Source organism: Phodopus roborovskii, unplaced genomic scaffold (genome assembly GCF_943737965.1).
Source record: "Phodopus roborovskii unplaced genomic scaffold, PHOROB, whole genome shotgun sequence".
Lineage (NCBI taxonomy): Eukaryota > Metazoa > Chordata > Mammalia > Rodentia > Cricetidae > Phodopus > Phodopus roborovskii.
The window spans coordinates 14,737,016-14,750,910 of record NW_026126409.1 but is presented as its reverse complement, the minus strand read 5'-3'; the positions used below and the strand labels follow the sequence as shown (position 1 = coordinate 14,750,910).

The 13,895-nt window shown below is 39.9% G+C and overlaps 1 protein-coding gene across 1 annotated transcript in view; it reads left to right on the top strand.

The window, feature by feature from the left end:
* Csmd1 (CUB and Sushi multiple domains 1) overlaps positions 1-13,895 on the top strand; it is a 1,460,794-nt gene that overhangs the window by 1,329,794 nt on the left and 117,105 nt on the right. The window contains exons 37-38 of the mRNA XM_051182080.1: positions 752-856; positions 12,273-12,391. Of these exons, the coding sequence (XP_051038037.1) occupies positions 752-856; positions 12,273-12,391 (224 nt within the window). The remainder of the gene's footprint in view (positions 1-751; positions 857-12,272; positions 12,392-13,895) is intronic.

Here is a 13,895-nt window from a genome sequence, read left to right as displayed (position 1 = left end):
ATGGCTTCGTGCAGCAGTAAAGACTGAAGTCAGGTCTGAGAAGTTGAGGTTGTTGCCTGTAAGAGGTATATTAGCTATTTAGAATTACTGGGTGCCACAGTACTAAGAAGATTACAGAAGAGCTCATGTAGGGCCAAGAAGCAAGCATTCTACAGCTTAAGACTTCCCTACCCTGAAGCAAACCCAGTACTAACTAGACTCCTTCCTAGTGCTATAAAATTCAGTAGACACATTCTCAGAAGTTGACTTACTGGATTTATCTAGCCTGGGGGTATGCAAAATCAATACATAGAGAGAGGCAAGTGCTTGGAGATGGATGGATGACTCTTTACTAAGCTAGGCCAGACTGAAGGTAAGGGAACTGGTTGCCATCTGGAGGAAGGGCAACAAGTTGAAGGACCCTGTAAGGCACCAGTCCCCCAACCTGTGGGTGGCGACCATCAGAAAACACATATTTCTGAAGGTCTTAGCAACTCCCAAACATAAATTTTTTTGGTTACTACTTCATAACTCTAATTTTGCTACTGAGAAGTAAAGTATCTTAGTTCCTAATATTTCCCAGTGGTTGCAACCCTTAGGGTGAGAATTGCTGCTTGAAGGACAGGACAAGCAGTGTTCAGCTCCAACACTCAGGTTACAAATAGGTGATCAGAAAAGCTCCAGGCACTGGGAAGCCTGGGTGTGGTCTTGTTTGTCAGGTGTATGGAATGCCTGCCTGTTTCATGTTAAAGCTGTGCTCTTCCCCATACAGGTACCACGGTGCCCGCACTGCTGAACAGCACTTCCAACCAGCTCTGCCTGCATTTCCAGTCAGACATCAGTGTTGCTGCTGCTGGCTTTCACCTGGAATACAAAAGTAAGATTGACTGCTGCTTCTGTCTGGCTTGGGGGCATCATTGCAAAAGGAACAAAAGCTCTGCATATTAAACAATGAATTATTATTGTTCTGAAGCCCATCCTACACTTATTTGAAATTGAGTTTTACTAAACATAGGCTACATGAAGGGTACTCTCTACAAACTACAGACAAAGGCAGAACTGGGTATCTGGAATAATCAGATGAAGTGACAGTGTTAACAGGCTTGTTTGCATTAGGAGACACACCCCGTTTTTTTGTAATATGACTGACACTAACCTTTTGTGTGACAACAGATACTCACAGTCACATCCCAAAATACAGAGTATTGTCATCTTGCCAGATGGTGTTATAGGGCTTTCCTTGTGGACTCTCAGATGTGTTAAAACAAGAACTACTGAGAGCAAGCATTTCAGAGCCTATGTTTATACAATGTTCATTTTAATTGGAAGAGGAAAGAGGTGAATCACTGTAAAAGCGAATGTGAGTCTGCATTAATGTTCTGATAAGTGGGACAACAAAGGTCACATTCACAAGCCCACTGTAGTGTTGGATACTTTGGGTAAACCTTGTAAACGTGAAGTGTGAATTTCCAGGGAAGGTGCCGTTTATTTGGGATGTATTTTCAGGCTCTGAAATGGCTTGATGTTGGCATTATCTCTTCTAATAAGCGGTTGCAAGTGAGCAAATACATGGATTAGCGTCAATGATGATTTTTAAAATTGAGATAAAGAGTTTGCGGGAGTGTAATGCATGTGTTTTCAAAAGGCCACATTCCAGCTGATGATAAATATTCATCACCAGCCACCAACCACAGGCCCCGTTCATAGTCAGCCTGTGCCTTCCCACTTATTACAGGCATTTACATGCAAGTGTGTTCCAATTTATGTGAATAGGACTGCTCTAGTGATAATGTAAAACGATCCTGCGAGTGTTATTTATGTAGAATACTTCTGGAAAATTCTGCTACTTTGATATAGTCTTCAAAGATTCCACAAATAGCAGATGCAACCTTTTGTTATGACAATGTTGGCCAATCCATTCATAGTTTTACCCTATTGGAACAGATTATTGTTCTTAGCCCTTGAGAAGTCATCTTAAAGTTTCAGGCTTTCCCTTATCTTTTGAGGGGAAGGAGATGTTGGTAACATTAGTCTGTGATTATTGGGGATAATTATCTACTTTGCACATGTACTGTAGCTTTATTAGCATAATTGTCTCTTTCCCACGATATTCTTAGTATGAGTCTCTAATGGAGAGGCTAATTTCCTCCCATCGTCTGTTGAAGTGAAGCTGAACCCAAGGCCTTGTGTGAGAATCCAAGACCACAACCGAGTAATGTGTTTGCTTTTGTTTGACCAAACATGATGCTATATAGAATATTCCATGATGCTATATAGAATATTCCAGGTAGTTATCTTTGTGACTGGTGCTATTTGGAAAACTCATGTCATTTGTGCATTAAAGAGAATTCAACCCATTGTTCTAATTTTACAAGTCTTTCTTAAATGGGTATCACAAAGTATTTATAGGATTAGCCTTACCAGTCACTCTCTATGACTGTTGACTTAGTTGCTAGCAGCCATAATATTTTAATATATTTAGTCCTGCACTATAAAATGCATATTTTTCCAAATCTATATATATATGTCTCTAAATTCATGATTTTAGTAAAATGTGCAGCCATAAAATTAAAAGAAGAAAACAACTCTTAAGAGTACATGCCATGTGTAATCCACGTGAGCCTCTGCCTGTCCTTGGGCAGATATGTATTTTTGAGGTGAAAAAACAAAAAACAAAACAAGCAAACAAAAAAGCAGAAAACCTGTCACCACAGTGATGACCCAGTGTACAGAAGCACAGCAACCATTTTGCCAAGAATACTGTTTGCTAAGCTCCTGGCACTAGGAGGCTCAACAGCCACTGGGAAGGGATGCCACAGATGTCCCTATGCTCACTTCACACACACCCAAGTCTAAAGTTTGGAGGCCCAAGAAACCTGCAACGTGAAGCACACTGCCTGCTCCATACCTGCATCGAGAGAGGACTTCTTAATCTAAAGGGACACTGCAGAATTCTCAAACTTGCATCTGAAGGGGTGGCACATGTAGTTTCAAGAGTGTGCGGCTTAACATGCATGATGCAGAGCATCTCTCTCTCTCTCTCTCTCTCTCTGTGTGTGTGTGTGTGTGTGTATGTGTGTGTGTATGTGTGTGTGTGTGTGTGTGTGTGTGTGTGTGTGTGTGTGTGTAAAACCTGGGAAACACATGCACGGGGACATATAGCATCTCTGAGCACTTTTCGTTTCTAAGAGTGAAGATTGCAGGAGCCACAAGGCACTTCACTTCTGCTCCTCTCCACATTGGTGCATGAGGGAGGGGCTTCCCACTACAGAAAGACTGTGGTGAGGTCAGATCACCTATCCAGATTCCTGAGCCAGTGAAGACTTGGGCCCAGTTTGTATGAAGCTAGCCTATTTCCTGGGGCTCTAACTCCCCTGTTCTCTGTAGCAAACACTGCCTGTGCCTCCTGTCTCCTCTGTGAGATGTGCCCTTCAGAACTGAGGTCACCCATGCATCTCAGCTTTGTAATGGATTCAAAAAAGTTTCTGTTTCATACTTCAGCCTTTGCTTGTTAAAATAAAAGGGGTGTTTCTTTTTCAGATTTCTAATCTCAAATGGATGGGATTTCATAATTGCTCTCAGTCAAAGGGTGGTTATGATTAGGTATTTTAAAATTGCTATTGTTTGGAGTTTATTTTTTTAACTATGCTTGGGATTTTTAAAGGTTTAAATTGCTCTAGGTCAAAAAAGTTAAGTGAATGTTCCCAGGGAAGCATTAAAAGTCCACAAAAGACCTTGAGTCTTTTTGAAGTACAGTAATAAGCCTTTTAGCAGTATGGGATGACAATTGAATATTGAGGAATTTACAACTTGGCCTAACTCTCTGATTACAATAATCCTTATTAATATTTGTAAATTATAAACATCTTCTTTTTCTAGCTTGCAAATGGATAAAATAAAATATTTCCAATATGAACATACTTAGTTGGGCAAACATAGCATGAACATTATATAGAAACTTAATATTCAAGAACATTTAACATGAGATCTCTGGAGTACCCAATAGCACAAAAGAAAAATACCTAATAAACAGACTTTAATGACAGCCTTATGCTAATCAATAATACTCATGAGCCTGAGCTTCTTCTCTGTGTCCCCAGTGATGAGTCCTGTATCCCCTCAACAGAGGGAATGTCAATAAGTGTCTACTCACAGTGTGGTTAAACTACCTTACATCTGCCCATCTCATCTCTCAGGAATGTATCTCTGTTAAATCCCTCTCTTGTTTTAAAGTTTTCTATAAAATAAACTTTCGCCTTATTTTAGGGTTCCTCAATCTCCACTAGAAATGCATTCCTGGCTATCATTCAATCACTATGCTTCCCCATGCTGTATCTTCACTGCATTGAGGAACTAGGCATCTTTTAAGAAATGTAAATTCTGGCTTCTCTCTCAGAGAATTTCAGAGAAGCTTCTAGAATGTGAGGCCTACCAGAGCTTCTGATACTTTTTCATGTGTTACATGCAGCCCAAAGGACTGATGACAAGTTTAAGGTTCGTTCCTACCTGTGATCTTTGGGCATTAAAAGCAAACCATGCAGTTCAGTCCATCTAAGACAGTTCCACAGTTGTCCTTCTGGGCAAAGGGACTGGGATTCTCCACACTGTTCCATGCTAGTCTTTTGGAATATCATGTCTCCGAAGGTTTGAAAAGAGCAAGGGGCAGGATAGGTTTTAAGAAACTGAGTGAGCCCTCTTCCTAAACATCTGTGGACAGTCACCTGTTGACCCAGACACAGTTCGTTATGTTCTTGCTAGGTGGACCCTGACTACTGCTTACAGATACTGTCAGCTCCAGGATAAACTCTGCTCTTCTCTCCTCTTACCCCCATGGTTGTTTCTTACCTCTGCTCGATGCTTTTCCTGTTTGCCTTTGGTAATGTGAGTTTGCTGCTGCTATGTCTACCTGCTGTCATGCTCGACTTCCCCATGTGATTGTGATGGATTCTTATCCCCCTGAATTCCAAGAAAGCCTTTTATTCGTGGCTCTGGTCATAGTGTTTTATCACAGCAATAGAAAAGTGGCTAATGCAATATACCAACCAAAGATCTAATAAATAGAAACAACAGGCATTTCAGGCATCATAAGACACTAAAACAAAATAAATGCATTAGAATTCTGGATAGATTTGGTTAAAAAGGTACTATTTTAATGAATTATCTTACTTGACTTAGTGTACCTGTCTGACCAATGAGTCTACAGAGTAATAGAGATTCCAGTCAAATCTAAATATCCAAGAATTACTTACTTTTATTTAAATATAAGGAGAAGAGTCTCAAATATAGAGTATTATTTGGTTTACATTAAACCCATCTATCAAATGTCTACTTTTTATATGATTTTTTCCCTATAAATATAACACACTCTAGAACACTGCAACAAAAACCTAATATGGCTGTGGTTTCAGACAAAGCCTGAGCCTGTTGGTTCAGAATCCCTGACACTGCAGTAAGTGCACACACATGGATAGATTTATTTTTGTGTAATTGAGGAAAAGTTCAAGTGTAGTGTTTGACATTTAACAACCCTAGCTGAGTCTAATGGTGTGGCTGTTCTGAGCCAGCTGTCGCTCTAGTAAGTTTAAGTGGAGCGATTCCAGAATTTGCGATGGATATAGCTCCATGGTAAAGACAGCTGGCGAGGCTGTATTTTTAGCAGTTTTCCCCTTTCATGCAAAAGTGTGACAAATTTAACCAGCACACCCACCTAGTGGCCCTGTGGAAAGTCGGAAAGTAGGATGCTTTACTTTCTGCTACAGAGTGGTGACATCTTCAGACGTATGCCTTTGGTGACTGCAAAGTTGTTCATTTTGGTTCATTTTTGAAAGTATTGTTCCTCACCAAAGAACACCTGGTTTCATAACATTAGCTCTTTAATCGTAAACATAGGAGTGCGTTATCTAGCAGGAAAAGTAATTTTTAGCTGATGACTGAGATTCTTTAGGCCAAAGTTTTCACTTCTTTATCCCCTATTAAATGATAGATGTAGAATACCCTGCCCCATGTGGTGTACTTCATCACAGATGTGTGCTAATTGTTTACACCAGTGTTAGTTACTGTGATACAGCATCAAAGGCTGGAGCTTAGACCACCTAGTTCATTTCTCACAATCTGGGAATCTAAGGTCACGGCACTGGTAAAGTATCTCCTGTTGAAGATGTACGCCTTGGGTGCATGTTCTGTGAAGGGCTCTTAGATCTTACTGTGTGTTTCCTTCCTGTAATAGCTCTGACTCCATTGTGAGCATCACTGACATTCATACCCAACACTGGTCCCTTTATAAAGAGTCCAATTTTGATCCATAACAATAGGGAACAAGAGGAAGAGGAGGGGAAAGAAGAGGAGGCAGAGATCAAAGGAAGGAGAAAGAGGAGAACTGATTTGTCCCCATAGGTTGTTAGCCTTAACCCAAGGAAGGTGATGCAATTCAACTATAAATTTAACATGAAAGTCGGGCTGTACTATGGGGCTTGGCGACTCATTACTTACTGCAACTTTGCTTTGGATGTAGACAAACTTTGCCTGGATAAGTCACTACCCAAGGTTCCACAGCCATACTTCCCAAGTGAAGTGCAGAATCTGCCCTCCCTGTGTTGCTAACTATGGTGCATAAACCACTGTCCTGAGAGCAAACAAACCTTGGAAACCCAGGGTTGAATAAGGTGGAAAATGGCCTGTCTGTGCAGGATTACTCTGTCATTATAAGGCTACTTTACTCTATGTAAACCTCTAGACCTATAAGTCAGAATCAGTTAAATGTTTTTCTTTACAAGAGTTGCCATGGTCATGGTGTCTCTTCACAGAGATAGAAACCCTAACTAGGATAGAGATATCACTGAATCACTGATTATAAGCAAAACTTTTGTTTAGGATGGACAAGACTGACATTGATTCAATGGGTGTGGTGATATGTACCTGATTCAGGAGGCTAAAACAGGAGATTTGAGAGTTCCACACTAGGTTCATCTACAGTGGTTGAATCTGCCTCAAGAGAAAACTAATCAACTAATAAATCAGAACTCCTATCTACTTATATTGTACAGAAGAACTGTTCCCTAGTTATAGATGGTCTACTCTTTACAAAAGTGCTACATCCTACAAGCATTTGTCAACTAAACGTATTATCAGTTTAAAATGTATTTGATACCTCTGACGTAGTACCAGTTGCCCACTGTTCTAACCTACTAGCATCTAGTGTTGTGCTTTTAAAAAAGTGGCTTGAGAGAGAAAGACACCATGCAACAGAGTTCAAGTGGAGGTTTTTTTTTTTTTTTTTTTTTTTTTTTTTTAAATCAGGGGAAAAGGATCATAAAATGGGAAAAAGCAGGGGGGAGATAGGCCTTCAGGGACAGAAGCAGCGAGAGGAAAGAGAGGCAGAAAGAGAGAGAGAGAGAGGCAGAGAGATAGAGGAACATACAGAGAGAAGAAGAGAAACGGGGGGGGGGATGGGAAGTGGGCAGGGCCCCTTTAAAAGAGAACACTGTGAATAGGCAGGCACAGGTGGTGCTCTTAGTGGCAGCAGCTGAGAGCATATTCTATTGGAATTTCAAAGGCAGGCCAGTACAGATGCCTAAATACTAACAACCAGAAGCTTTGCAGCTTTGCAGCTTTGCAACATTTTTCTTACCCTATATCACCAGCCCTGTGTAAAAAACGAAGATTCAAAGTTCACAGTGTGACTCATACTAAATGCACATTGGTTATACCTCATGAAGCTGAAAGTCCCTTTGTTGAAACGCTGTCAACAGGGACCATTTGTGTTTATAATACAGTGTGACTGACATTGCCTTATTTTTCTTTTCAAAACTAAAGGATGGCCTTTTGAGTCCACATCGTGAAATGATGATCTAGCCATGTATTGAAATGATGTGTGTATGTGTGTTTATGTCCTAGTTAGCTTTACTTCTCAATTTGACATAGCCTATGGTCATCTGGGAGGAACACCTCTGTCTAGGAATTGCCTAGATGAGACTATCTGTGGATGTGTCCATGTGGCCCAACCCAGTGTGAGGAGTGCCATTCACTAGCTGTATGGTCATGAACTCTATGAGAAAGTTAGCTAAAAACGTGAGCCTGTATAGTTTCTGCTACAATGTCCTGCTTTAGCTCTTATCCTGATTTCCACAATGACAAACTGCAACCTAGCAGAATAAGCCAAATGGTTCCCTTTCTTCCTAAGTTGTTTTTGGTTTGAGGATTTTTATCATGGCAACAGAATAAAACTAAAAGGTTGTGCTTTGAAGTCCCTGCCAATTCCTCCAACTCCAGAGTCTGCCTGCTTAGATCTACTTCCCACCATTGTTGTTATTGGGTTATTATTGTTTTGAGCTCTTCAGTCAGAGCAACATGTTCACATTAACTTGTCAATTGTAAGACTTCAAGCTGTGCCAATGGCAGCCAGAACAATGTTCAGTTGAAAAGAATTCTTTGAAGTCATCCTTCTGCAGAAGTTGTGGCTATCCTACTCTAAGTGTTAGATTTAAAAACCCATGGCTGTCTTGTGCTGTCCATAATTTTCACTTCTGAGATTCAAGTAGACTAAGTCTGGATTTTTCTACTGGGTTTTAAAGAACAGCAACAGCTTATTCTAGAGACCTGATAGGCTATCTGCTCACCTCAGGCTCATGACATTCACATTTTATGACCAGCAGTAGGTCAAACCATTAAACTCTACTTTTGGTCAAATTAGGACACTTATCTTTTTAATGACTTTATTTCATGGTCTTTGCTTCCACAGTCAGATTCATGGATGTTAAAAGACTTCCTTTGTACATTCTAAATCAGATTGAAACTTTATGTGTTAGCACATTTTAACAGTCCACATTTTAACATGAGAGTGAACAGAGAACATATTCATAGTTGATAAATTATAAAACATCATAAAGTGTTGGCCACCTCCCCACACACAAATGGCCACATGTTCTTCAGATTTGTAAGAAGAATCCTCATGTTGTCTTCAAGGAGATCAAGGAACCTAGAAGATCATGGACCACCTTACAATTAAATCCTCCATTAGGTGTTCCACACCATCGTGTATGATGTTAGTTCCAAGTATACCATGACTAGACAGGGAGAGAAAATCTGTCAAAAGTCTTGCAAATCATTTTCCAGTCTCCTCTTCCTAGATGCTACTGCCTAAGAAATATTAGTGGGGAATTTCCCTATAAATCTGTTACGTTTAAATTTGTCAACTTTTGAAAAATCGATATTTTATTTATCCATTTTCTAAACAATATACAAATACAATATAGTGTGCCTCAAACACTCAGTACCCTGCCTCATGTTCCTGAGTCCTGAGCTTCCAGGCATATTCCAACACTGTGCCCCATTTAACCTGTTGTTAGGTTGTCCTTTTGGTGTTTTTTGGAGCTTCCTAGGCATAAGTGTATCTCAGTGAGTAACTCATTCAGCTCTATGGCTTTCCATTATCCTTGTGATGGAGCTACTCAAAGCTTGATGTGAGATACAGTCCAGTAAACTCAGGCAAGTATTGCTCTCCCAACTCAGCGTACAAGGTAGCATTGGAAAGGATGTCCTCCCTCACCTGGTGTAGACTGATATTCTCACGTGGGCTGAGACTCATTACTGAACACTACCCTGCCTGGTGCTTGTCACACCACTTTTATTTCACATTTTGATGGTTAATTATATGTTTTTTTTTTTTAAATACCAGATAAATGGGAGAAGTGAAAACCATCCCTATGCACACTAGGAGTTTGTGCTCTTAGTTTCTAACATAGACAACCACATAGAGGCACTGGGATAGAGATAAAGCATGGTGGCACTTCTTTCTCCATTTCAAATATCATGGTCTCTCTGTGGACCATGCTCAGTCTCACCACATTGTCCCCTGATTATAATAATGTATTTGTATTTTGATACTAATTACAAAACACATGCTATATTCCCTATGGTGATAGATATCAATATTACATTTTCAAATGATGAATTGGATTTCAGTATAGAATTTAAGGAATGAGATAATGAAACCCAATTAATGTGCAATAACTGCATATAAAACAACATATAATAAAAATATTAAGAAGTAAATACATTATACAGCATGCAGAAAGGGAGGCAGTTGAGCTATTGAGGTTTAATATTACTCCTTACCATTTTAATCTCGATAAATATTTACCAGTTTAATACCAGCAAGTTTTTCTTCTTTACTTTGAACGTTCTGTGTAATTGAAAACTTTGTTCTTGACCTTGCCTTTTGAAAACCTGAATTGTTCCAAAATCATATACTGTTGTCAAATAATCATAAATTATACCTATTGGCATTCTAAACTTTAATTAGTTATTTAGATAGTTTTCTATAATACTTTATTATATTTTTGAGTGAAATTTAAAAATGAAGCCACAGAGAGAGGGGGATGTGGGGGGTGGGCAGGAGGGTCTCGCTGATCTGTGGGTTTTAAATGCAGCTATGATACCCTGTGCAATTGTCTTTTTATGTTTGGCACTTTCATCTTCTATGAAAAACTTAAAAGTGCTTAAAAATCTGTGTTAGAAATACAACATATTGCAGTTTAATTCAAATTGTGTTTTATTCTTAAAGACAGTTATCTAAGGAAAAATCTGTTTCTACTTGGGAAATATTTGTGACATAGCTCACAGCTACTGCTTCTCTCATGGAATGACTGCATGCTGTGGTGTGAAGAGTCTTGACAAGTTCATGCACCAGCCCAAACTCAAAAGCAGGGGCTGAGGTGGGCAGTCCCACTGGGAAGGAATAGCACTTCAACTCTGTCCTCCTCTCTGGATATGGGGAAGGGACACTGATTTCTGGGTGGTCACAGAGTAGAGAAAACACACTGGCATCTTATGGAAACCACAGGCAGAGGCTACACTATCTAAGGCTGTGGCTAGATCAGCCAAAGACTTCTCTTAGGTTTTAAGTGGTATCAGCTAGAAGGCTTCCCTGGGGATTAGAGTGGGAAGCGCCTGTCTCAGTGGCCATGCTGAGCACATGCAGAACTTCCTTTGATAGTGTCTGCTCTTTCCAAGAGCTTTGTGTCTAGAGTTGGGGGGCCAGTCCCTGTGCCCATATGACTGTACCGGGTGGAGAAGGACACCTATTGCCACTGCTGTTGACCTTCAAATTAATGATTGACTTGTTACTGTTTATGCATTTTTATGTATGAAGTCCTAAGGGATGATGCTGCACAGCAGGCATAGTGTGGATAGCTCTGCAAGTGGGGTAGTTGTGCAGTGGGTATTCTCACAGTGCAGGGGAGCTCAAGGATCAGGTCACCCTGCTGGACTAAGACTGTCTGACTCTGAATTAACTGGTGGCTCTATCACCCATGCCTCCTTCCCATGTGACAGGATGAGTTCCTCAGGAGCAAAAGTTCAAGATCACAGGATGACTCACCCATCCCACCTGGAGAAGCCCTTCTCTTCCATAGAATACTGGAAGAATGCAGCATTCCTACAGAGACAGCTCTGGGAAGTAAAACCAGAGTCTTGATTAAATTAACACAGTTACCATCATCTGTGTTTTCCAGGGTCTATCCTTAGAATGTATTCATCTTATAAGACTCAAATCTGCTTGGTGAAAAAAAAATGCACATTTTATTCTATGAAATATCACTCTTATATATTTTCATTTAAGAATGATATGGCTGTTAAACATAAGACTTAGAGTTAATTATTCTGATATTTTTGGTCTGGATTCCAATAGTATATGATGAATTTCTATTGCCATGTGTGAGTACCCTAAATGGAGAGAATTATAATCTAAGGAAAGGACAGGATTACTACATTTCGTAGCTATAAATATTGGTCCTGTTTATCTAAAATTGAACTAACCATGAGATTCTTGTTTCTGGGGATGTGGAGAACAGGAAGAGGGGAATTAATGTGTTCTTGTATGTCTTTTCCTGGAGAGTAGGAATTCCAAGATTTTCAGACTTGTAAAGTCTCCTCAGAATGCCCGAGAGATAATAAGAGAGCACCACTCTGGGCTTACCCTGCAGCAGGAAATAGTTACTTAGTGGCATGAGTATTGAAATTGGGGGAGGGGAGGTTATGCTAAGTGTGGAACTGACATTTTTTTTTTAATCTAAGAAAAACCTGGATTGCTTACATGATGAAAATGAATCAAAGTACTATGTAAAAACTAACTTGGAACTTAGATTTAAAGCCCTTTGGTCAAACAGCAAGAGGAAATGCAGAAACCTTTGCTTGTCTGTACAAGAACTGGTGGGAAGCAAACGTCCCACTACTGATTTGATAGAAGCTTTGTTGACATTACCTGATCCCCAGCATCTGTCTTTGTACCCTTCTAGCTGTGGGTCTGGCTGCATGCCAGGAACCTGTTCTCCCGAGCAATGGCATTAAGATAGGAGACCGGTACATGGTGAATGATGTGCTCTCCTTCCAGTGCGAGCCTGGGTACACCTTGCAGGTAGGGCACACTTGGGGTTGTCTCTTGTGTTCATATGCTCATGCTCTGTGTTCTGTCCATGCAGCCGGTTTGCTTTGTTCCCCTTGTTCTGTGAACAGGGTATCAATGCTGAGTATAAACCCACCATCACCAGAGTTGAATTGTAAATACTAAAGCACCTCAGCAGATCTCACTACTGCATTTTTTACAATTATTTATTTCAAAGTTGTGTTCTTCCCATAATCATGCAGACAAAATGATTCCATTCAGTAAATTACCACCAGATACCTTGATTATTCCCCTGACAAAGAATCAGTCAATGATTTTCAAGAAACACTATAGACAAATTTTACTATAGCTTTTTGCAGGTTTTTAATAAAATCATGTAGAAATTTCCATAAATATGTTATAAATGAACAAACAGCAAGATGAAGGTTTTCTTTTGTCTACTCCTATCTTAGCCCTATGTTACAAAGAGCAGTAGTCATAACTGACCCTACTCATATGTGTACTCTTCATGCAATTAATATCATAATTTCTTACATGTTTATCATAACAAATTCAATGTCTTCCTAAAGGCATATCTCTGAGTTAAGTTCTGCACCCAACTTCATTAAATGGATTGAATAAGAGTCAAGGTAGAGGTGAAACAATATGCAATAAAATAATGCCACTGTATAGAATTAATATCTCCACATATATTGGATACCAAGTACCAGTGGACAGCACCTAGCAAAGGCTAGGTAAGGATATAAGACCTCCCATCAGTCCCCACAAACCATGTGATATGAATTATGAGCTCTATGATTGGTGGAAACGTCTATTAAATCCCCAGCATGCTTCAGTACATGTAGGTGTTAGCAGTATAAATAAATGTTGTTATATAAGCAAATAACTACATGTGGTCACTTTCATGAAAGCCACACTGTAGTTTACAGTCCTTGGATCTTGCTTCGTGCAGCATTAACCAATGGACTCTGCACCCTGTGGGTTGTAGGAACTGAGTTTCCCCATAGAGTTCTGTAGCTCTGTGACAGAAACAGATGCTTAACCTGGCACAGGGAGCCTAATCTGGGTGGTCTTCAAGGTAAGCATTGTACTTGCATTTATTACAGTAGAGAGAATTCTGTGTCCTGTATCATGAGTTCCACATGTAGAGTTCTCTTGGCCCTACTTCCACACACTTTTTGTGTGGTCTTTTATTCCTTGGCTTTTGTTATAACTGACTGGAGCTGCATAGTTAGAGTCTACTTTGCTCCCATGAAATCTGTATTTCAGTGCTTTGTCCTCTTCCAATGTCCATGCTCATTTGTGTTGAAGATAGGATTTTCGCAGCTTCTGTTAGCTTCCTCTTTAAAGTGATAGGTAGAGAACTTGGAGAACAAATCCTCTTCCAAACAGAGATTTCCTATAACATGGGATTGATAATCTTCCTAGATACACCAGGCTGCAAACACACATCAGATTGCTTATTTGCTCTGCTAATCAAATGTAAGCCAACCCATTGTCTTGACTGTGAACAGTA